The 23,535-nt window shown below is 37.7% G+C and overlaps 1 protein-coding gene across 4 annotated transcripts in view; it reads right to left on the bottom strand.

Moving 5' to 3' along the window:
• Nucleotides 1-3,946: 3,946 nt before the first annotated feature.
• Nucleotides 3,947-23,535, bottom strand: part of LOC137495330 (adhesion G protein-coupled receptor E3-like) — a 20,560-nt gene continuing 971 nt past the window's right edge. The window contains exons 3-20 of one of the 4 annotated variants that reach the window (XM_087237929.1): nucleotides 23,418-23,456; nucleotides 21,385-21,426; nucleotides 19,679-20,056; nucleotides 19,177-19,233; nucleotides 17,339-17,710; nucleotides 16,876-16,941; nucleotides 16,634-16,665; nucleotides 16,356-16,430; nucleotides 16,057-16,246; nucleotides 12,932-13,048; nucleotides 12,614-12,795; nucleotides 12,340-12,504; nucleotides 12,062-12,265; nucleotides 11,752-11,984; nucleotides 11,545-11,611; nucleotides 11,375-11,466; nucleotides 11,129-11,291; nucleotides 3,947-5,565 (exon numbers count right to left, since the gene is read on the bottom strand). In XM_087237929.1, coding sequence (XP_087094055.1) covers nucleotides 5,506-5,565; nucleotides 11,129-11,291; nucleotides 11,375-11,466; nucleotides 11,545-11,611; nucleotides 11,752-11,984; nucleotides 12,062-12,265; nucleotides 12,340-12,504; nucleotides 12,614-12,795; nucleotides 12,932-13,048; nucleotides 16,057-16,246; nucleotides 16,356-16,430; nucleotides 16,634-16,665; nucleotides 16,876-16,941; nucleotides 17,339-17,710; nucleotides 19,177-19,233; nucleotides 19,679-20,056; nucleotides 21,385-21,426; nucleotides 23,418-23,456 — 2,534 coding nt within the window. In that variant the 3' untranslated portion in view covers nucleotides 3,947-5,505. Of the gene's footprint in view, nucleotides 5,566-11,128; nucleotides 11,292-11,374; nucleotides 11,467-11,544; nucleotides 11,612-11,751; nucleotides 11,985-12,061; nucleotides 12,266-12,339; nucleotides 12,505-12,613; nucleotides 12,796-12,931; nucleotides 13,049-16,056; nucleotides 16,247-16,355; nucleotides 16,431-16,633; nucleotides 16,666-16,875; nucleotides 16,942-17,338; nucleotides 17,711-19,176; nucleotides 19,234-19,678; nucleotides 20,057-21,384; nucleotides 21,427-21,702; nucleotides 21,744-23,417; nucleotides 23,457-23,535 lie in introns of those variants that run through there. The other 3 variants (XM_087237931.1, XR_015477097.1, XM_087237930.1) reach the window with 3 other exon arrangements.

The following is a 23,535-nucleotide window of genomic DNA, read 5'->3' as shown; positions in this document are numbered from 1 at the left end:
TATGATCCTGATGAAGAGAATCATGTTCAGCTGTAGAAAGACTAAGAAATGATCAGTTTAGAGTTTTGTTGATTTTAACAGGCCATGAGAAAAAAGTCTGTAACTAAAACTTACTGCTATTATGACACAAACCGGACCCAGAAAACTCCAGATAAACCCTTTATCTGTTTTAATCCAGCATCTGATTAGAGGAAAACACAATATAATAATAATGAATACATTCATCATAAACAATTTGACTGTTACATATTGTAATCTTGTGTGTGACGTTGTTACGGCCTGCAAACAAATGTTTTTCATCAGACAGTAGAAAACAGCCGCAGGCATCTAATCAAATGAACGAATAAACAATACCACTCACTGTTCACTGCTGTAACCGTCTGGAGCCACACCTATATGCCATAGCAAACAGCGTCTTCCAGTAGGATGCTTAGAACTTAAAAGATCACAGCATTTACAACCGACAAATCTTGATCTAAAAATGGATGTCAATAATGTTTTGAGTGGCCTACGGAGTGTTATTTTGTGATGCACAACTCTGAAAGGTGTGTGTTAAAGCCGTTATGCCTCTGTCAGATGCGAGAGTCTGCTGTCAGATATGAAATATAGCGTCAGTGTTCCTGCCCTGTGAGCTGTTATACTGTGCTCAGTGTCCTCTTCAATGTACACACACATACACATCAAACACACAATACATCACAGTATTATGGAGCTAACTATATTACTGGCATGAAACTTAACAGGTATGTAAGACATGCAATTTCCAAAAAAATAAACGTCTGTGACTGATACTCTGCTGGCTGATTTGCATGTTGATCCTAATCGGGAGCCGTTTATGTTTCATTTAGTGTTTTGTGTTGTGTAGTATTTACCATGGTATGTGCTTTTCTGTCATTTCAAAACGCCTCTTTATTTTCCCTTTGTGCCACTCTTTTAGTCAATGTGTCAGTGGGACATATTTATTAACACAAAAATGTAAGATGACTGTAACTAACGAAAAAAAAAAAAATTAATATAAACAGTATTGTTAAAAGCCTTTAGGCCAGCGTTACATTTGTTCTGTCAGTGGTGGTATAATAAGCATAAATAATTATTTCTTCTTCATCTTCAGCTTGAAAATGTAGGTTCAATTTAGAATACTCTTAGTCTAATTGTTCTGGTTTAAGCTGCATTTCTGCCAGTGCTGTCTGCAAAATTGTATTATTAAAGAGCTCCTATTATGGGTTTTTGAGAATGACCTTCCATGTAGCGTGTAACACAGCTCTAAATGAGGTAAAACATCCAGCTAAGGCTTAAAGTGGACAGTGTTTAAAACTATTGATTCATTTATAAAAGAGTCGACTCCTAGTACTTCAAATGAATCATCTTGATAATGAGTCTTTAGCCGTTTCGGCGTGACGTGGATACAAAACTTAAGCCCCGCCCAGTTAGTGCGCACGGCCCCGCCCACTAGCACAGTAGCAAAGAAAAAGAGGCTAGACACACACTGAGGCAGACGCTGGTTGAATCAACTCATGCTGTGCTCAGCTGGATATTATTGGAAGTGTGAGGGGAAGGTAAGTGTTATTTTCTCTACCCAAAGATGAAACTTTGAAGAGAGAGTGGTTGAGGTTTATTTTTAAAAAAATACCTGTGTTAATAGCCCAGCCTGTGCTGCTGTTAGAGTGCTTCTGGAATCTACACGCTTACAACTGGTCATTCGTCAGCTGTTTGTTAAAGAAAAGATCAGAAAAGACTATTGATATAAGGGACTTTGTCAGTACATGCAATAGTGGATCATGGATCAGTTTTTACCTCCATTTCACAAGTGTAAGTAAGTGTGATTAAAATAGCTGCCTCCTTGTTTTTTCTAGCTTGCAAATTCTGTATTTAATTGTGTTTTGTTAATTGTAACCGCTTGTACTGTATCAGGTTAACTCTTTATATTCTAATATCGCGTCTAATGTCCCGCTGAAAACACGACGTGTGCCACGTTGCTTACGGATTTAAATGTGTTTGTGAGCTCGTGTTTCCCTGCCATTTGTCATTGTTATCAGCTGATCTTGCACACGTGCGGCGGTCAAGTTTCAAAATAGTTCAGCTTTTGCCACTATGTGGATTAATACTGATTGTGTGTCATGGTTAGGAATAGAGCAGGGTTTTTCAAAGTCTAAGACAGTGGGCCTCCCTTTTGACACAACTTATCCATTGGCGCCCCCCTCCTCCCAAACACGCACGCACACACGCACACACACACATATATATATATATATATATATAAAGACACAGACAGATGTCAGACTGTTAACTCACTTTGATCATCATTTGCATGAAAGTGCAATTATTTACAGAGTAATAACAAGTATTTTAATATAACGTTTTTAAAACTAGGATGATGGTTCAATATGAATAGAACAGATCCAAGAACTGTCCATCCCAGTCAAAACAGTCGAAGTTTAGCGGATCTCATGCTCTCATTAGCCAAAATATTTTGACAAACCACACATAAAGGTCGTGGTTCATCAGCTGGTCCTGTCCACGTAAATCCTAAACTCAAATACTGATCATCATATCGTCGTCTTTTGGGTTTAAGCCCTGAACTTGAAGGCTTTGAATCGGGGGGTCTCAGAAACAGATCCATTGTATTAGCAGGCATATACCTGTATTGGCGGGCTTGCCAAACAGAAGCGAATTCACAGCTATGGCCTAGGGGGTAAAAAAGGTTTTCTTATTTTTTACGTCAATTTTTTTTAGCTTTGTTTAATTAAAACATTTAAATATAATAAAAAATACATATAATAATTAAAGTTAATAATTATATTTTTATTATATAATATATTTTCCTGCGCCTCCCCTGACATGCTCTGGCGCCCCCCAGGGGAAGCGCGCCTCACACTTTGAAAACCCCTGGAATAGAGCAATATGCTGGTGTTCAACTGCACACACATACCTGCCAACATCTGTCCCTGAAAATCCAGGACACCAGGGGGTTAGGTTCAGGGTGAGGTGTCTGAATAACACTCAGGGCCGAAGTAAGCCAAACTGAAGCTCTAGGTGAACGGCGATCACCGATCATGAAATTACGGAAGTTTTCCAGAATAAATAACAAAATGGGAGGGTGGCTGGAGATGGGTCTGAAATACGGGAGACTCCCGGGTAAAACAGGAGTGTTGGCAGGTATGCTCACACATACACTCTGCACTCTGACTACTTCAATATTGTTAATAAGCCATTTCACTCTTTCTCGCGCAAAACAATGTCAGTGTTGACGAATCGCAACAGGCTGTCATCGGTCCAATCGGCACAGATTAGCTTCGCGCTCAGGAGGGCTTTGGGAACAAATGAATCACTAAACGATTTATATGGGAGTCCCTGGGATAATTAGGTAAAATAAATGCATATTATAAGACAATAAAAGTGTTTTTTGACCTTACAGGAATATTAGACTGTTGTTGGAGACCTTTAAAACCAAAACACAACCCTATTTGATGTATATCACGGGCTCTTTAAACTAATGGGTTTGTGTATGCAGAAAAGAACAGAAAGGTTTTAATCCATTACGCCGTTCCTTCAGGAAAGCACCTATAATTGTTTTGGGCTTGGTCGTGATACCAAATACAAAAAAGTATGTTAGGCAAAAAAACAGCTGGTGAATTAAAGACAGTCATGAAATGACCTCCACAGAGTCCAGACCTGAATATTACACAGGCAGTATGAGTTTCATCTGTATAGATAGAGAAATGCATGATAGCCTACATCTAAATAGCATTATCTATACTTTAAAGCAACTTGTTTTGTGTGTGAAAATAAGTAAAAAAGTATTTAATGACGATTACTGTAATGTACAGACAGGGGTGTATATAATATATATATGTATATATTCTAGTGTATAGAATAGCACACAGGCAGACAGAGTCCAGTACATTAGAGTTAATGCAGTTGGCAAGGTAGACAAAGGCACACATAGTCTAGTGCAATAGAGTAATGCAAGTTTTATTGTTTTGACTTCATGTTGTCCTGCTTTGTTGGGGGGGTAATGTGTGTTGTGTTTGCAGTAGCAATGTGTTATATTCATAGGAAACATGTTTGTGAATGTACTGACAGTTGCAAGTCTCGGTACTTGCCCTGCACTAAAAATCAAATCATCAGCAGCATAGCAGATCTATACTACTGGTATGACATCACACGTAAAATAATGGCATTTCAGCAGTACAAATATTACTCAGTCATGATGCAGTCCTCAGTGTTGTTTGAATCCGTTTTAATTATGCTCAGGCACGTGATCATCCTTTCATTATCACTCGTGGTGTGTTTTTACCTGCTTTCTTTTGCTTATTTTTGTTAATATAGTTTAATTATCATCCTTTACAATAACATTGCTTTAATATGAGATTAACTCCCCATTTGTGTGTCGTAACCGGTGATCTGGGACCTTTAGCCAGGACAGATGTCTATGCATATTTTAGATGCATGACAGTAGATCTTTGTTTTGTTGAATAATATGCATGTATACAGCTATATATTTGCTTGTTTTGACACATTTAAATATGTGCCAAAGAAATAAATATTTCTTTTTGGTGTGGTCAGAGATCAATTTGGTAAAACCTTTATTCTGAGCCCTAAAAAGTCATGTGAAACAAAACCAATTGCAGTGTAACACAACCCATTTGCTCATGCACAGTGAGCAAGCTCATACACAACACACACAAACAGTAAAATAAAAGAGGAGGCATGTGGACAACACAACATCTAAATCAAGTCATTTTAACATGTCAAAGTTTCATTTGTTTATATAAAATATATTTTCCAAACAACAAAATTGTGGCTAGTGAAAATGGCAAGTGGCTAGTAACGTTGGAAATCTACTAGTCACAGTGGCTGGTGATCAAAAACGTTAATGTAAAGCCCTGGTTGCAGGTATTTAATGAAAAATTACAGTGAAATTGCTAGTTAGGTCTTGAAATTCCCATGGCATATGAAAGGTTATGGGAGATTTGTGTTGGCATGTTGTGTAGCCTGTTAGTTGGGGATTGGATGTGTCTGCAGCCGCGGAATATTGAAAATAATCCAGTTCAAACTTATTTGTCTGTAAATTACAATATTTATTGAATGATGTCTTCAAAACTTTAAGCTAATTGAGCTTTTAGCTGTAATGTTCATTATGCAAAAACAATAGTCAAGCATATCAATGGAGAAATATTAAGGAGCAAACCACCCTCATAATATTTAACACATCCTAAAAACAAGTCAGAACTCTTTGAAGTGAACAAAAGCTTTTAGATTTAGTTATAAAATATTCTTACCCTTCACCAAATAATCTTGAATTCAGAGCTTGGAGATTAAAGAGAAGTCAATGCTTAACATCAAAAGTACTGTCAGCTGTAATATTAAGTGTCATATGCATCACATTTCTCTATCATTTTCAAAAAGGAACTGAAATTATGACATTTAGTAACATAACTACATTTTAAAATCATGTGTGTACATTATAGTACTTCATATTCCCTGTACACGATGCTGCAGTCCTCAGTTTTCTTTGCATCCAGAGCACAGACATTTGAAGCACCTCCAGTACTGCTGCCTGATCTGGACAGGAATGAGAGAGTTCTGGAGATCAGTTTAACCTTTTATACATCACGACCAGTGTTGTGCAAGTTACTTCCAAACTGTAATACATTACATATTACTTATTACTTTTATTTTAATGTAATCCCTTACCTTACAATATTACTGTCTCAGAATTGTAATATGTTACATTACTCTTATATTACTTTTTAGTTACTTTCACCAAAATAACTACAGAATTAGAACTTCACATTATAAAATTCTATAATGTTCTATAATGAGCATTTTACATCCAGTAGAAAGTGATTTGATGTAGCAGAATGACTGTGACCTTTCCAAGCTACTAACCCAGTGTGCCGCAAGCCTACGTTTGAGTGAAGGTTTCGGCCGTTAGATCGCCCCCTGGGGGCTGGCTGCAGTACAAGTCATAAAGCCCGCCTCCTCCGTGTTAATGAAGGAGACTTGAGCCCAAATAAAAAAAAATATTACACTTGCAATAAAATGTCCCGAAAGATAGTTCTGGTCGATTAAGGCACTGGTTATTGTGCTGAAATAGGTGCAGATCTTCATTTTTGTAAACAGTTTGTTTTTAGCAGTAATTTAATGCTGGGCGTGTCATCGTGATTGACAGCTGTGATTGACAGTTTCTCAAAGCGCGGCGTCTGAGCTTCGGCAGGAGACTGAAGTGGACTGAAATGTTATTAATCGATTTCTGTGTTATTTTACCATGACAAAATGAGTTCAGCAGTAAACTATAGTTTCTGACATACATGATCCTGGTGGAACACTGTTTATTCGCTAAGGTCAGAGCTTTTTTCGGGCTTTATTAGTTTGCTGATACACGCCTAGCCACCCAGATAGCAAAACACAGTTCCGGCTAGATTCTCGCCTGCCGGAGACTTATCTCTTAGAGCTCAGACTGACTAATGTTACCTCTGCTGGACCTACTCCAGATGCCTGGACTCACTACCCAATTCCAGCCCGAGTCATTCGAGCCAGATGCGGCGGCCGAGCGAGCAGGCGCTGCCGCTTGCGAGCCGGAATCAGCCCGCGACGCCGCGAGTAAGTTATGCGCTGCGGCCTGGAGCTGGCGCGATTGAATATATAAAACCCTCATATTTGTTAACGTTATTACATCCATTTGTGTTGATATGACAGCAAACGCATGCTGAGAAGTTCGGGGGGCGTAGTTGATTTTACATAAAGCGTTTGATTGGAAGCTCGACTCTGCTCATTTTCGCGGCTCCTCCTCTGGCTCCATCAGACAATCCTTCTGCGCATGTCTGGCTCCAATTTCAGCAGTCTTTTGCGACAGTTTGTGCCCGTCAAGCAAGCGTTTTGCCCTCAAGGCGTTCAATGGGAAAAAGGGCTGTCGCGTCGTCCATATTTTTTACAGTCATTGCTACTAACAATATAGTATATAATTGGCAATGTGATGGCTCAAGACAATGCAAGAAATGATGACAGCCAAAATTACAAATGATCTGTTAAAAGTGTGGTAGAGGTAAAGTGATTATCTGGCAATATCTGTGAATGGCTTGGCTATATTCATATTAGACACAACAGGCCGATATGTAAACTCCAATGCCATGACAAAATGCAGATTATGTTTCTTTTCTTATTGTTGCCATTAGGGTTGTCACAATATACCGGTATGACGGTCTACCACGATTTGAACGTGCACGATTATCATACCATGAACAATTGCATATCAACGGTTTTAACCCTTAAAGACCGAGACAGCCGCCCGCGGCTAAAAATAAGTTTTGCTCTTAAATGTTTAATAACTTTTGATCCGCTGATCCGATTCATACAATTCAAAGATTGGCATAAAGAAGAGAGTCTCAGCTTTCCAGTGATGTATCACATAACATTCGCGGGAATCAGTGCAGTTACGTCATCAAAATTTGACAACGCTGATTTGACAAAGAAACGCTCGTCACTGTGTCTCCGGACAAACCAGACATGATACATTGATGCATTGTCCCTCCTCCATGCCCAGATTGGTTCAAACTCGCTATATCACAACCAATAAGCATAGGTTTCGCTTTTGTTTGTGGACCAACATGAGCTTTTTGAACAACACGGAATGAGAGATAGGCATACATTTATGCGCGGCTAAATAAAACGCAAAAAAAAAGTTTTGCATGAAATAATTCTCATACTAAGTACTTTTGCATGCACAGCAGCACAAAACAGTGACACAGCAAAGACGAACTGCTGCTCTTGCTGTTTTCAAAAGACGCAAATGAAGGTGCAGCTGTTTGTCTGCATTGCAGACAACCACATCCAAATCCATATCCACAGACAACCATATCCATGCTGGCACATAAAACCTAAGGATGTTCCATATTGAATCTAGTTATGTAACTATTTATAGTATAGTAAATATTTATATCTATTTTTTTACTGAGGATTTGCACCCTGTTTATTTGGACTTTATTTGGACTTTGACACATTATTTATTATTTTCTTATTTTTTATTTGTTCATTGTAAGTGGTGTTGTTTATAGTAACTGAAAATATATTATTTGGAAAAAGTCAAGTTTGCTTCACTGTTCTATTATTTTGTAACATTTGTAACATACCGTATACCGCGAAACCGTCAAACCGTGGTATTGTTTTAGACGATTATCATACCGTAAAAAATTCATACCGTTACAACCCTAGTTGCCATTATTGTATTTACTTTACATTCATGTGGTTTACAACACAAAACCGTCTTGCACAAAGTGAGCATGATGAACAGCTTTCTCAGTATAAAGTTTGTGCACTGATTTCCTGTTTGTGGACAAAACTGCTTGCGAGCTCTCACATACGCTGCTCGCGCACAAATTCTCACGATATCTCAAATATGCACTGCTCACGCACAAGTTTTCTTGCTCTCAGTACACTGCTCTCTCAGTGAGATTATATGCAGACTCACAATTTGTGTCTTGTGTTCCCTCTTCCTTTCGAGCGTTTTTGATATGAATTATATTAGTACACTATTTATTAACAATAACCAAAATACTAAAATAGACTTAAAATTTTTAATCTAATAAACCATAACATTGTTGGCTGTATGTTATATGATGAGATATTTCAAATAAAAAGCATTTAGACAATAATAAAAACTAACGCAAGCAGAAATGTAACTAACAGAAACACTTGATAAGGTATTATAGCCTACTGTACTATTCACTCTTCAAATAAATCTCATCATCAAATCACATATTTTTATGGCAACTAAAATAAAGTGAACTAGTGTCTGTTGTCTTCCACATTGTTAATGAGATTGTGGAGGACATTTTCCCTGCCATCATCTTCATTTTGAGAAGAAGCTGTTCCACAGGGCCCCTGAACACACATATTGTCATTAAGTAGGGTTGTAACGGTATGAATTTTTCACGGTATGATAATCGTCTAAAACAATACCACGGTTTGACGGTTTCGCGGTATACGGTATGTTACAAATGTTACAAAATAATAGAACAGTGAAGCAAATTTGACTTTTAGTTACTATAAACAACACCACTTACAATGAACAAATAAAAATAAGAAAATAATAAATAATGTGTCAAAGTCCAAATAAAGTCCAAATAAACATGGTGCAAATCCTCAGTAAAAAATAGATATAAATATTTACTATACTATAAATAGTTACATAACGAAACTAGATTCAATATGGAACATCCTTAGGTTTTATGTGCCAGCATGGATATGGTTGTCTATCGATATGGATATGGATATGGTTGTATGCAATGCAGACAAACAGCTGCATCTTCATTTGCGTCTTTTGAAAACAGCAAGAGCAGCAGTTCGTCTTTGCTGTGTCACTGTTTTGTCATGTTTCTGTGCTGCTGTGCATGCAAAAGTACTTAGTATGAGAATTATTTCATGCAAAACTTTTTTTTTTTTTGCGTTTTATTTAGCCGCGCATAAATGTATGCCTATCTCTCATTTCGTGTTGTTCAAAAAGCTTGGTCCACAAACAAAAGCGAAACCTATGCTTATTGGTTGTGATATAGCGAGTTTGAACCAATCTGGGCATGGAGGAGGGACAATGCATCAATGTATCATGTCTGATTTGTCCGGAGACACAGTGACGAGCGTTTCTTTGTCAAATCAGCGTTGTCAAATGTTGATGACGTAACCGCACTGATTCCAGAGCCTCTGAAAGTGAATGTTATGTGATACAGCTCTGGAAAGCTGAGATTCTCTTCTTTATGCCAATCTTTGAATTGTATGAATCGGATCAGCAGATCAAAAGTTATTAAACATTTAAGAGCAATACTTATTTTTAGCCGCGGGCGGCTGTCTCGGTCTTTAAGGGTTAAAACCGTTGATATGCAATTGTTCATGGTATGATAATCGTGAACATTCAAATCGTGGTAAACCGTCATACCGGTATATTGTTACAACCCTATCATTAAGTACTGTAATTACCCTGTTGCGGTAATACTATAGTTGCTATGGTAACACAACAAGTGTAATATAAAGAAATGATCCAGTGCTGGAGTTTTTTTTTTACAATATGGGGTAGATTGTACTACAATTCACCACACTTCACTGTAGTAAAACTACACTTTATATTTAATTTTATGAGTTCACTATTCTTAATACAACAAATACTAGCCTAAAACATAGGCAGTATACCTTAGACTCAAAAACACTAGTATTTATTATAGAATTTATCTTAACCTGTAAGTAAATAGTGAAGCAATATATAAACCATATAAACATTATTGGGATAACAATTAGGAGGATCTCTGGAGAGCAACAGAACGAAAGGAAGAGGAAACACACGGCACAGATTGTGAGTCTGCATCATCTGACGGAGCGAGAGCAGGTCGTTAGCACGTGAGCAGCCCAGCCAGTGTTGAGTGAACGCGAGGAGTTTTGTCCACAGAGGAAACCGGCACGTTCACTCGCTCGTATTACATGAATGAGCTTACGACATTTGTCAGTGAAATAACGCCATATGCACTTACGTCCGTCTCGCGAATGCACTGTCTTATGCCATTTTCATCTATTTTCCGCTGTGCGTACTGCGAACCGGGCTGAGCCAAATAGCCCCGGACCTTGAGCTCAGAAGCTGAAATCATTCCGCGTTCAAAGAAAAAAGGTCCCATAGCCAGAGGGAGATTAATGACAGCACGCGCATATATTCTCTAGCCACGAACAGGAAATAGAACTGCGGTATTTTTATTTGTTAATGTCTTGCGGGCGAAAAGTGTGTTGTAACGCACGCGTTGCTGAACATGTACAGAGTAAAATATTACTGAAAATGTATTAGTAATGCCTTACACTACTGCGTTACAGGAAAATGTAATATATTACTGTAATTCATTACTTTTTTAACACATTACTCCCAACACTGATCATGACTGATCATACAATTAGATTTTAAGAACAAGAAAATATGATTTAAAAGACTAAAAGAGCACGAATAAATAAAAGTTCTAACAGGAAAGTTCTGCAAGTGATCTACTAACCACTCATACATATAAGCATACGGCTGACTTCATTGCTAATTTTCTCTGTTTTGCCTTAAATTGGCATTTGACATTGAATATGACAGAAGACTGAGTAAATGTCTGACCTCATTATTGAGCACACAGTAGATCAGGAAGATGAAGGTTCCCTGCTGAGAGTTCAAGACCAGGTAGAAGATATGCAGCACCTCACTGCTATTAATGAAGAACCCCAGAATCCAAGGACAACCAAGAACCACAAACTGACCCAGTGTTTTAAACACCATAACCCTGTGGTAAATGAGAGAAAGAACAAGATATTGTGTGTAGTTTAATGGATATGTGTTTTCATAAAGAATGAATCCGTTTGTTACTTGGTTTGCTTCATCTGTGAAACTTCAGCGTTCAGTTTTGAGAGAGCTGATTTCAGACCGATGCAGATGCAGATGAAGAGAATCATGTTCAACTGTGGAAAACAGTAATGATCAGTTTTGTTTTGTCGATTTTAACAGCTCATGTAAACATGTCTGTAACTTAAACTTACTGCTAGTATGACACAAACAGGACCCAGAAAACTCCAGATAAACCCTTTATCTGTTTTCATCCAGCATCTGATTAGAGGAAAACACAATATAATAATGATTAAATACATTTATCAACAAGAACACGACAGTTACTGATTTTAATCGTGTGTGACGTTGTTACGAGTTGGAGCTTATAATCAAATGAACAAATAAACAACACCACTCACTGTTCACTGCCGTATCCTTCTGGAAACAGCCCAACAGACACACACACCACAACCATAGCAAGCACATATCCAATCACACACAAGAACCCACTGCTAAGCACCTCCTTCTTTTTGGAGCTGATTCGTGATAGGTTCTGTACACAGATGAAGAGCAGCACAGCTTCAATGAACATCCACACAAAGGCGGAGAGGAAGAGGAAGTGCAGAAGGCCTGCTATCGCCACACACAACACCTGGAGAGCATGAGAGAGGGTTATGATGATTCTCAGTGCGGCTGTGCTGAGCTGTAGAGCTCCTTCATCATTCTCACCTGCTGAGGGCGAATGAGGCTCAGGAACTGTTGTGTGAGCAGCAACAGAAGGTGAGCCGACAGCAGACTGATGCAGATGTTGATTCGAGCCACATTATTGACTCCAGGACTCCACTGACAAAGAGCAAAGGACAACAGAGCCAAACTGAAGAACACCAGACCCACGATCACACACACCAGACCCAGCAGATCCAGCAGATCGCTCTGAGAAAACATGCAGAGAACATGAGTGCCAGATCTGTGCTGCTCTTCAATGCTCTCTAGAAATGTTCTGGTACCGGTGGTGGACTGCTGCTGGTCTGCATGATGAGAGCGAATGTGGACAGATGAACACAGGAACACACAGTGTGGCTGCTGTTGCTGTTTAACACAGAACAACCATCTTCAATCCATTCGCTGATATTCCAGTACACACAGGACAGAGAACCGCTGGGCTCAAACTCCTGCAAGAAGAAGAAGAAACAAGCAGAAAATATGAGCAGAGTGAATATTAGATGTGTTCAGATGTTGATCAGTGCTGATGTTGGACTAAAACACATTTCAGTCTCTCACTCTGATGTGTCTGAAGGTGAAGTTGACTGCTTTGGTGAGTGCAGTGTTGCTGGTTTTGGGAAGAGTAGCTGAGATCACAGTGGACATCATGGTTTTAATGGTGTCATTAGTTGTGTTGAAGAAGTCGGCCTTCAGTAGATTCTCCATTGTGGTGTAGCTCATGAAAGCCACGGCAGCAGATCCTGTGGGACAGAAACAGAGGCTTATATACAATATTATATACAAATAACAAAGTCAAAAGAGTAAATGTGGTTTAGTGGTGGTGAAATGAGGTTTCATTATACATAAAACACTGATTACACCAAACATTCAACTCACTGTCATTGTTGTTCTTGGCGATGCCAATAAGATCGATGTCTACAGAAGAATTTGTTGTGTCAAGTTGAGGGATTTTATCTAAGGTCACCTGTGGTCCAACCATGAAGACTTGTCCCTCTGATTAAAAACAAACATGCTGTTATGTGCTAATTTACTTTACTAATTCAGAGATTTCTAAATTTTAAAATCAAATGGTTAAATAAGATAATACTACATCACTGAGCCAGTCACACCAATGAAGTCATGACATCATGAAACTTTCTTCTGCTCTCAGAATCTCTCCAACAACTGATTTTTTAAGAAATCAACTTCAAATGTGTAAGAAGACCCAAAACTCATCTAGAAGTGGATGTTCCCCATGAGTTCAGGCCAATTTAGGATGTTCATTAAGCAGCAGGATACCAAACTTTCACCACATTGGCATGGAGCTACTGCCCGAGGCAACACAAGTTACTCAGTGTATACCCTGTATATTGGATAGGTATTGAAACAAGCATCCTTTGTACTTTGAGTCAATCACAGCAGCCCAAAGTCAAACATCAAGCATTACTAACACTTCTGTTTTTTTGCTGACCCAGAACAGCTTTGTAGAACTCAAATCTTCACAAAACTGAATTTAAGGATCCCCTCTCCAGTGTCTAGGAGTACCAGCTGATGCCATATGGGCTGGCCATTGATAATCTTTCAAAGGTACATGAATAAAGCATTCAGTGAGTTCCTGAAGCACTTTGTTGTGGTTTACATCAATGTCGTATTGATTTACTGCTAAAGGATAACAGAACATTGTGATCAAGTTCAAGTCCTCCAAAAGCTGAATATGCACCAACTGTACCTCAAGCAGGTAAAGTATTTCACTAACCATCCATCCACTTTTGTGGCTTATGCAATTACAGAGGCTAGAACACAGATGCAGCCAAACACCAGTTCAAAGTCATCACTGATCTCAGAAATCTTGAATCCATTTGTCAAGCAAAGCCTCAACCTCAGTTTCACTTCAGGATTCAACTCCACTCTTACACACTGACCAGATATCATCAAGCAGATGCTCTGCCAAGATTTTACTTTCCTGTTCTTAAAGTAGCACCTCCTGAACCATCCTATCTCTATCCCGCCAACCTGATTTCAATAAGAAGGACCTGTTCCTGCATTAACATCTATGTTGAACCTGGAACAACATTCCAATCAGCCCCAGAATTAAGGGATAAGTTTACTGTATAAGTTTATGTATTTCTACATGATTGTTATCCAACTATTATTCCCCTTATAGTTGGGTTTAGGAGTAGGGAATAGGTATGGGTTACATTTTCAGACATGATGCTCCAGGATCAACATGGATGTTAATCCAGAATTGTATTGTATTGGGCAAAATCATGACGTTCACCTCTAGCCATCAATATCAGTCCAATAGAATGGTCCATTGATGATCAGATCTGGACATCTGAACCAGCTCTGCTGTGGTTCCGTATGGTATAGGCTAAATAATGTGCACCTTTTTTTACAACCCTCATGGACTCATGCACACTTCTTCAGGCTCTGGACCCAAGCAATCAGCAGTCTTGATGATCTCTATCTGGTACTGGTGGTACATGATCCCTGATGTTTTTGAATATGTCTAAGGATGCTCATTTCTGCTCTCTCCTCGATTCCTTGATAATTGTTCCCTATTTCCCATTGACCTTAGTCCCATCCCATCAACTTTTATTCCACAGCCATGAGCCCACCAGCTCAATCCTGCTGCAGTGCATGTTTGGATGATGAACCATCACTTCTCCCCTGCCATCTGTGGGGAGCCATTAGATGCCACTGAAGTCAATCACTGAGTGTAAGGGTCAAAGATCACGACAATGCAAGTGCCAGGGTGATATTCAACTCCCCAACACCCCTCTGGGCAAAATGTCTGGCTTTCAGCAAAAGACATCCGACTCACACACATGATCCTCTCTGTGCTGCTGTCTCAGTCCGTGTACCTGCACACTGCGGTGTTTCACATGACAGAAGCGCAAAACCAGACTTCAGTCAGCCAAAAGCAAATCACATTTACATTCTTTGAATCATCTAACCCCTAAAACCATTCACTTAATAAAAATGGTAACAGTGTGTAACAGGATTAATTTTTAAACTCCTTATTTGCCTGTATACAGACTGTGTATGTGTGTATTTTTCCCTGTTGGACTCTTGTAGAGAGGTGCTAAATACAGCAACAGTTCATATCATCACAGATTCAGCTATTATTTTTGATTTTCTTATATTTGCAAGTGTTGCTCAGTTTGAGTAAGTCAAAGATGAGCAGGTCTGTGCTGGTGTGATTGAGTCTCTGATATATAATCTCAGGTTCATCATCTATAATAACAATAGCCCCTTTCACACATACAGACCTTTCGGGAAAATTGCCGGCAATTTTCCGGAAAGGTTGTATGTGTGAACAGGTCCTTTTTGAAAATACCGGTAAATTCGTTCTGGCTATTTTTTATTTTTTTATTTTTTATTTTTTTTATTTTTTAAATTTTTTTTTAGCTATTTTGTGTGAACGCAGAAGGAAGATTACCGTAATAAGCGCATGCACGTCTAGAACGTGCTGACGTGAGACGTCTGCTTTAGCCAATCACAACAGTCAGACGCATTTACGTCCGCGCGGTTTATGAGAATAAAAGCCTTTGAATATTTTTCCAGACACATTTAGCTGCTAGAAGTTAGTCAGATCACGTTTATATGTTCTTCTTAATGCCAACTGTGTAAATAATCATCGATGAGATGCTTATGATAAGCCGTTGTTTGTTTACCTTCAAGCTTTGCGTGTGCCTGTGAAACGCACATATTATGAACATCTCGACATGCGAAAGTGATCCTGCGAAAGTTGTTCACAATATTGATCATCCACAGAGTTTGTAATTTAGTCAAATGTTTACAAATTCAAGCGCAGCCGTTTAAAGCTCATTTGTGGTGAATGATGTCAGAATTTACCGGTATTTTGGAATGGATGTGTGAATGCTCTTTTCCGGAAAATTTCCGTAACGTCCTCGCCTGTGTGAACAGCGCTTTTTTGAATACACCGGTAAAGTAGTTCCGGAAATTTTCCAGATATTTACCAGTATCACTGTGTGAAAGGGGCCAGTGTCTCCACTTACCTACAGCTGCAAGAGTGAAACTGACATTGGCACTTGTGTCTGTCGGCTTCACCAATGTAGAAATGAGTTTCTCGCTGCTTTTCAACACTTTAGTTCCATATGAGGCTAGCTGAGCTGGACTGGCTGATGATGAAGACACTGAAATCTTCTCTGAAGCGTTGAAGACCACAGTCAAAATGTCGGTCACCGTCTGATTCAATGATCAAACACACAGATGTAAAGACAGACAATAAGATAAAACTGCTCTGTCAGTCGACTCTAACAGAACTGACTTTATTCTGTTTCTCTTGAAGACTTACATTCAGTGGAAGCTCTTGAGCTGTAATGTTCTCTATCTGCTCAAGAAGATTTTGTAGACATCCAGAGCTCTGATTCTGAAACCACAACTCAGCTTTATACAGTACAGAAATCTGTCTTTAATCATGTTTTGCAACATTAATAACAAACAACCTAAGCTTCTGAACAAAACCATCAGAAATAGAGAAGCACATTTATTGTTAAATTACATGCGTGCATCACAAATATAATCCCACAGCCCTTAAAACTATTAAATGTATATTTCAGAAACTCAACTTACAGAACATCCTTCCTGCAGTGTGATATTTATAACTGCAATGAGAGAAAATCACAGTGAACACAATAATAACACATCTCAAATGCAAAATATGTTCATGAAAATGTCTGCAATGATCTGAAGCTGTACATCTCAAATCCTCTTTAATCCTTCATCTTTATCCAGAGACACAAACACACTCGCACACCTGTTCAGTTCTACACACTCAGTCAAACACACTCAGAGGAATCATCAGACTACATTACCAGCTGAGCTTGTCGTCTGTGGTGTGACTGTTGTACTGGTGCTGGTGATGTTAATGTTGGAAACAACTGAAAACAATCAACAATCAGACAAATAATACTGAACATACAAAGAGTGCATGAAAACATTAGTGTCAAGGTTTCAGGAGGGGAAAAGGAGCAAGGACTCGTATACAGACAAGAATATTAGTAATTAAAATAAAACTTCACTGGTTACAGATGCTGATGAGAGTCTTTTCTCATTATATAAAACATTTATAATGAATTTACTCAAATAATATAATGTCAGTGTTTGCTGCTGATCAGTGATGTGATGATAATGACTAACCACATTCATCATCTGTACACTAAAGAAAATGCTGATTATCAATAAAACATATGATATGATCTCAATTATTCATTCTTAATAATAGACAAATAACCAGAAACACAAATATCATGAAAGAACTGATGTGAAAATAATTACCTGTACAGTAGGCCAAATTACAGTAAGTTGGTCTAAGCAGCTCATAGACAAAATAATTTCCTGGACAGGCTTTGATTCGAATAGGAAAAGAGCCGTAATAGCAGCAGTAACTGTAAGCATTAGCGCAGACATCTCGAGTGACCATTTCATCCGCTACTGTTGGGTGTCCACCACGAATCCACATTGGGTAATCAGTGCCACAACTGAGCTGCTGAACACATGTGTCTGGGATCTTAGCGTTCAGACCGTTAATGAAGAGCCGATACCAGCCGCTCCAGGAGACTGACTGGTCACATTTGGTCACTGGCTTTGATGGCTGACTGCTGTTGGCTCTCCATGGATCGTCCAGCACAGTGTAGTTGTAACAGGGATCTGTAAAACAATAAACCAAAAATAAGAGAATGAAATTAGTCTTAATATACAGTTGAAGTCAGAATTATTATCCCCACTGAAATATTAGACTGCTTGTTTATTTTTTCCCCAATTACTGTTTAACGAAGAGCAGATTTTTTCAACACATTTCTAAGCATAATTGTTTTAGTAACTAATTTCTAATATCTGATTTATTTTATCTTTGCCACGATGACAGTTAATAATATTTGACTAGATATTTTTCAAGACACTTCTATACAGCTTAAAGTGACATTTAAAAGCTTAACTAGGTTAATTAAGTTAACTAGGCAGGTTAGGCTAATTAGGCAAGTTATTGTATAATGATGGTTTGTTCTGTAGACGAGTAAAAATATAGCTGAAAAGGGCTAATAACTTTGTCCCTAAAATGGTGTTTAAAAAAATGTAAAACTGCTTTTTTTCTAGCCGAAAAAAAACAAATAAGACTTTCCCCAGAAGAAAAAATATTATCAAACATACTGTGAAAATGTCCTTGTTCTGTTAAACATCATTTGGGAAACATTTAAAAACAAAGAATAAAATTCAAAGACTGACTTCAACTGTAAACAATTTTTTTTTTTTTGTCAAATAAGTTTTTTATTTGGTTGTTGAATAAACTTGAAATCACAGATTCCAGGATTAGTTTTCTGATATGCATACATTTACATTAAAAAAAAAAAAAAACACCCCAAGCCCAGCCTGTAAGTATACACTACAGTGATAATCAAAACAACTTTTAGTTACAATACATTGTTTTGGGGGGAGGAATTCCCCATGAAGTAACAAAAGCCCCAAATTTTCTGAAATTGTCCAATGTTGCCTTTTAAAATAAATCTGGTTCGTTCCAGGTGCAGAGTAGATATCAATTCTTCAAGCCATAGTTTGGCAGTTGATAAATGTTTTTTTAAATTAAGTTACTCAGAATAGTTTGTAAAACAAATTGTGTTAATATGAATGATGTTTCAGTTTGGATTTTTCACAGGTGTTTTGCCTGTATTTTTAATCATGTGCATCAGTTTAATCAGATTGCGTTTTATGGTAACAGTGAATGTCTGTACCTTTAAGGAATGATTCTTAATAATGTTCACATTTTTCCAACATACTGATCTCTTACAGTGTGCTAATCTGACAGTTTTTACTGAACTCCTGTAACTATCCAGTTTGTGCACTGTCAGGCCACACTGGCTGATTCACCGTTCAGTGATTTACTCTTTATGTGTAATATCGAGTTTCCAAATACATTTCAGAATGAGCTAAATTTATAGCCTGGTTATTTTTTTAAATAAAAAAGCCAGACATAACAACCCAATTCCTAACCACTGAACACTCCTGTCCATCTTTTCTTGTTGTTCATCTGTAGCTGATGTGTGGACTTCACTGATTTCATGAACAACATTAAAACAACATTATTGTCAATATCAAAGCCAAAGTCAGCAGTGTTTCTTTACCAGGCGTGATGATCACCGGTGTGGCGGCTGTAGAGCTGATGGTAACACTGCCAACATCTGAAAATGTACATCAATGAAACATTTTGAACAGATTCATAAAGTTCATGAAGGAGATGAAAACACTTGATATTTGAGTTTATAATGTCCATGTAAACCTATTCAGTGGTCCAAAACATTATAATAATTATAATTTATTCCTGCTTTATAAGATGCTTTACAGATGAGAGATGCTGATTAAAGATTCTGCGTGAGGAGAGATTAAAGTCTTTATGTCTGTACATAAAAACTGTATTATAATTAATTTAACACAAATGTAAGATGTTAATATATGATGTCAGTGTGTGCTACTAACAAGTGCACTAACTGGCCAACTACATAATCTTTCAACTTTAAAATGGTTTCATCCAATCATAAACTGAAATAATGTCTATTTAGGATCCTTAATCAGAAACACACACAAATATCACAAATGTGTAGAAAGAGCTGATGTGAATATAATTACCTGCACAGTAGGCTAAATTACAGGCAATTGGTTGTTGCAGCTCATAGATATAAACATTTCCTGGACAGGCTTTGACTCGAATAGGATAAGAGCCGTAATAGCAGCAGTAACTGTAAGCATGACCGCAGACATCTCGAGTGACGACTCCATCCTCTACTGTGGGGTGTCCACCACGAATCCACAGTGGGAAAGAAGTGCCACATGCAGACACTGGAACACATGTGTCTGGGATATGAGCACTCACACCGTTAATGAGGAATTGATACCAGCCGCTCCAGGAGACTGAGGCGTCACACGTGTTGGCGTTACTTGTATTATTGACGGATCTCCATGACTCACTCAGCACAGTGTAGCTGTTGCAGGGGTCAGTCAGATTAGCTGTTATAAAACATTTAATGTGTTATAAACACATAAAAAAGAAATAATCATAATTATAACTTTATAAATAATGAAATCCATACAGAAAAACAGCTGAAGACAATTAACAATTGTTCAGTTTAATAATTAACAAATAATGAAGCTTAACAAAATATTTAATTCTGTTTATCTATATTTCTATTATTCTTTATAATGCATTTACAGGATTGTTTTAATACCAGTGTATCTAGGGTAAGAAAAAGACAAACTAAATATATTATAAATAAATTATAAAACTAAATAAATAAATAAATTATAAAACTACTAAAGATTAAACATGACGATGAACAAATATTACTATAACATCCAATATGAAATCAAAATGCAAGTCACTATCACATTTTCTGAGACTTCTGTTATTAAAAATACTGGAACGAAATGCACAACGCCTTACAAGATATCTTTAAATCTGTAATACAATCTGAATTTATTTAGTGGATATATACCAGAGAAATGGTTGAGAAGAGATACATATTTAACAAATATCCTCTGGGTGGCTGTCAAAAAGAGCATTACCAAAAAATTGTTGTAGCAAGGATATTTGATAATATCTAATAGAAAATCACTTTTAAAAAGATAGTCACAGTTTAAAATGTATAATAAAGTATTGTACATATACACTGAAAAAAGTGTTGCATGCAGAACTGTTGCAAACAATTTATTTGTGTTGAATTTAAACAAACAAATTATTAAATTTAATAATGTTCAACCAAATAAATTTTTTACAACCACTTAACGTAAAAAAAATTGAGTAAATCCAAGGAATCATCTTTAAATATTTTTTTTTCAGTGTTCCTTTTGTAAGCTTTTTGATGAAGTTACTTTTTTTCACATACAGTATTATTATACGCTCTTTCCTATTATTAAACATATTATATTCAAGTTCTAAAACACTAATACAGTTAAGATAATTACAGATATCATATATTATTAGCTGAAATTCTAAATACACTTATTTCTTAATAGTAACAATGTTTATTTAATGTTTTTTTTATTTTTTTATTACTAATAATTATTTAGTTACTACTAGAAGTCTAGAATCCTGTAATCCTGACGCTGTGCTCTGCCTCACCAACTAACCAATGATTGCACAATAATGACAGTATTCAATATTAAATAAAGACAATATTCATTGTGTCAGTAATGGAGGGATCAGACATGAGGTGCTCAGAAAACTGTCAATCAGAGTTACTGAAACAGCAGGAATTATTGAGAAAAACAAGATAAAGCAGTGCAAGATTACATCTCTACTCAGTTAAAACACAGCAGATAACAGTATAGTACATTACCAGCTGTGCTCATCACTGGTAAAAAAGTGCTTGTTAAAACATCTGGAAAAAAGTTAAATAAAAAAAAACACAATTAAATGAATAGACAAACAGGATTTATTTAACAGTTTATGCAAATATTTCTCATCTTCTTTCCTCATCCTAATTTCAGATTAAACTCTTGTGATGACTTTTTCTTTACGTGAACAGGATTTTCTCTCTGTTATAATTTACTGCAATTTTTACTATATTTGCAATACACCCGTTTACTATGATGAAATCTCTGTCCAAGCTGTATAAGTATCAGTGTGATTGTCATGATCACCAGCGATCGCTAACCACCAGAGGTCGCTGGAAAACATTCTCACTCACAGAACTACAAATGTGTTTGCAAATGGACTTCAACTTCATACATGCTCTTCGCCCACACACCTGCTTTCTCATTTAGCTTGATTTACATTCACACCTGAGGACTTTCAGAGACTGATTAACACACACTAGGCCTATTTAAGCCACACATTCACTCCTTCAGTTTGCCGAGTCTTGTTATTTGTCACAGTGACATTACAGCGCGTTTCCTTTGTCTGTCTTTGCCGGTTTTTTAATCCTTTGCCTTGTTTATTTGTTTAATGCTGTTTGCTGCCTGCCTCTGACCAACTGTCTGTTGTTTTGACTTTGACTCTGGATTGCCCTCATACATCTGTTTGCCGGTATTGACCACTGCTTGCCTGACAATTCTAAATAACCTGCACGTGAATCCAAACTTCTGTTGTTGGTGTCACTCCCCGGCGTTACAGTGATACTCTTAAAAAGATTTTTAAATCTTCAATCACACTAAGCAAATTATTAAAACATGCATAAACCAATTTGTAATCTTATACCTGCTTCTGTTACAGAACAACTTTCTATTACTGTCTGAAAAACATCTTCACTCTTTCGCTATGAAAACACTGATGTACAACACTGTGATCTCTGTAGCCAAAACTATCTGGATGCAGCCTTTATGATGCAAGCTGAGATTGCATCACTCAGCGATGCAATGTCAGACACAATGCACTCAAATGGAGCAAGTGACGTCACTGTGATGGGTAGGGTTAGAGGTGGGGTCTGGTGAGCCCATTAAAAAGCATTGGATGCAGCCCAGATTGCACTGCACCAGGTCTGCATCCAGACCCCTCTCTCCGTAGCACTCGGCAACGAAAGCGGATCTGCAGATCATCCGGTCAGCATAGTTCATCAATTCATTTTCTTGTCGGCTTAGTCCCTTTATTAATCCGGGATCGCCACAGCGGAATGAACCGCCAACTTATCCAGCACATTTTTACGCAGCGGATGCCCTTCCAGCCGCAACCCATCTCTGGGAAACATCACACACACACTCATACACTACGGACAATTTAGCCTACCCAATACACCTGTACCGCATGTCTTTGGACTGTGGGGGAAACCGGAGCACTCGGAGGAAACCACACAGCCACTGCATCGCCCCGGTCAGCATGGTGTGGCTTTGCGTATAGATGGTCGTGACAGCAGTATTCCCTGTGCTAATGGTTTATGTGCATCCTTTTCTTTGTTCTGTTAGGGTAAGCAAATGTCTTTTTTTTTTGCAGTTTTTGCATACAATTTGTGTTTGTTTGGCGGACTTCCCCGCTGTCATTTTACTCTCCCTTCCCACCTCTTGCTCGCCGCTGATTTGCACATCGTTACATCCCTATAATTAATACATTTTATCCATTAGAAGCTGGCTATATTCACACACTGTTCCCAACTGTGTTTAAACCCCTCATAAAACTGATTACAACATACTGCAGTTGACTTCTATCAATGACAATAAATGCACTGCTGATACACTTGAGCTTTTTTAAATTTCACTTAAATATTTTCTTAACTTTTGTCCAAAGCAAATACAGATGCTGTTACTGTCGCTCTGACTCAGACATTCATTTATGCATCACATACACACCTTTACTGTATTTAAACAGTAAAAGTGTGTTTATTAAATCAACATGCATGAAGTGTCAACATCATAGTGAAGCTAAAAAATGTATACGTACGCGTTATGACAGAGGTCATAATCAGTGCTTTTATAAATCCTGAAATAGGAAAAACACAAATGATACTGAATTAAATTGTGCTGCAATTTATCAATGTGAAATCTACATTCATTATATA

Source organism: Danio rerio, chromosome 1 (assembly GCF_052040795.2).
Source record: "Danio rerio strain M-AB ecotype USA chromosome 1, GRCz13ab, whole genome shotgun sequence".
In the NCBI taxonomy this organism is placed as follows: domain Eukaryota; kingdom Metazoa; phylum Chordata; class Actinopteri; order Cypriniformes; family Danionidae; genus Danio; species Danio rerio.
This window is presented reverse-complemented; position numbering and strand designations above follow the sequence as displayed.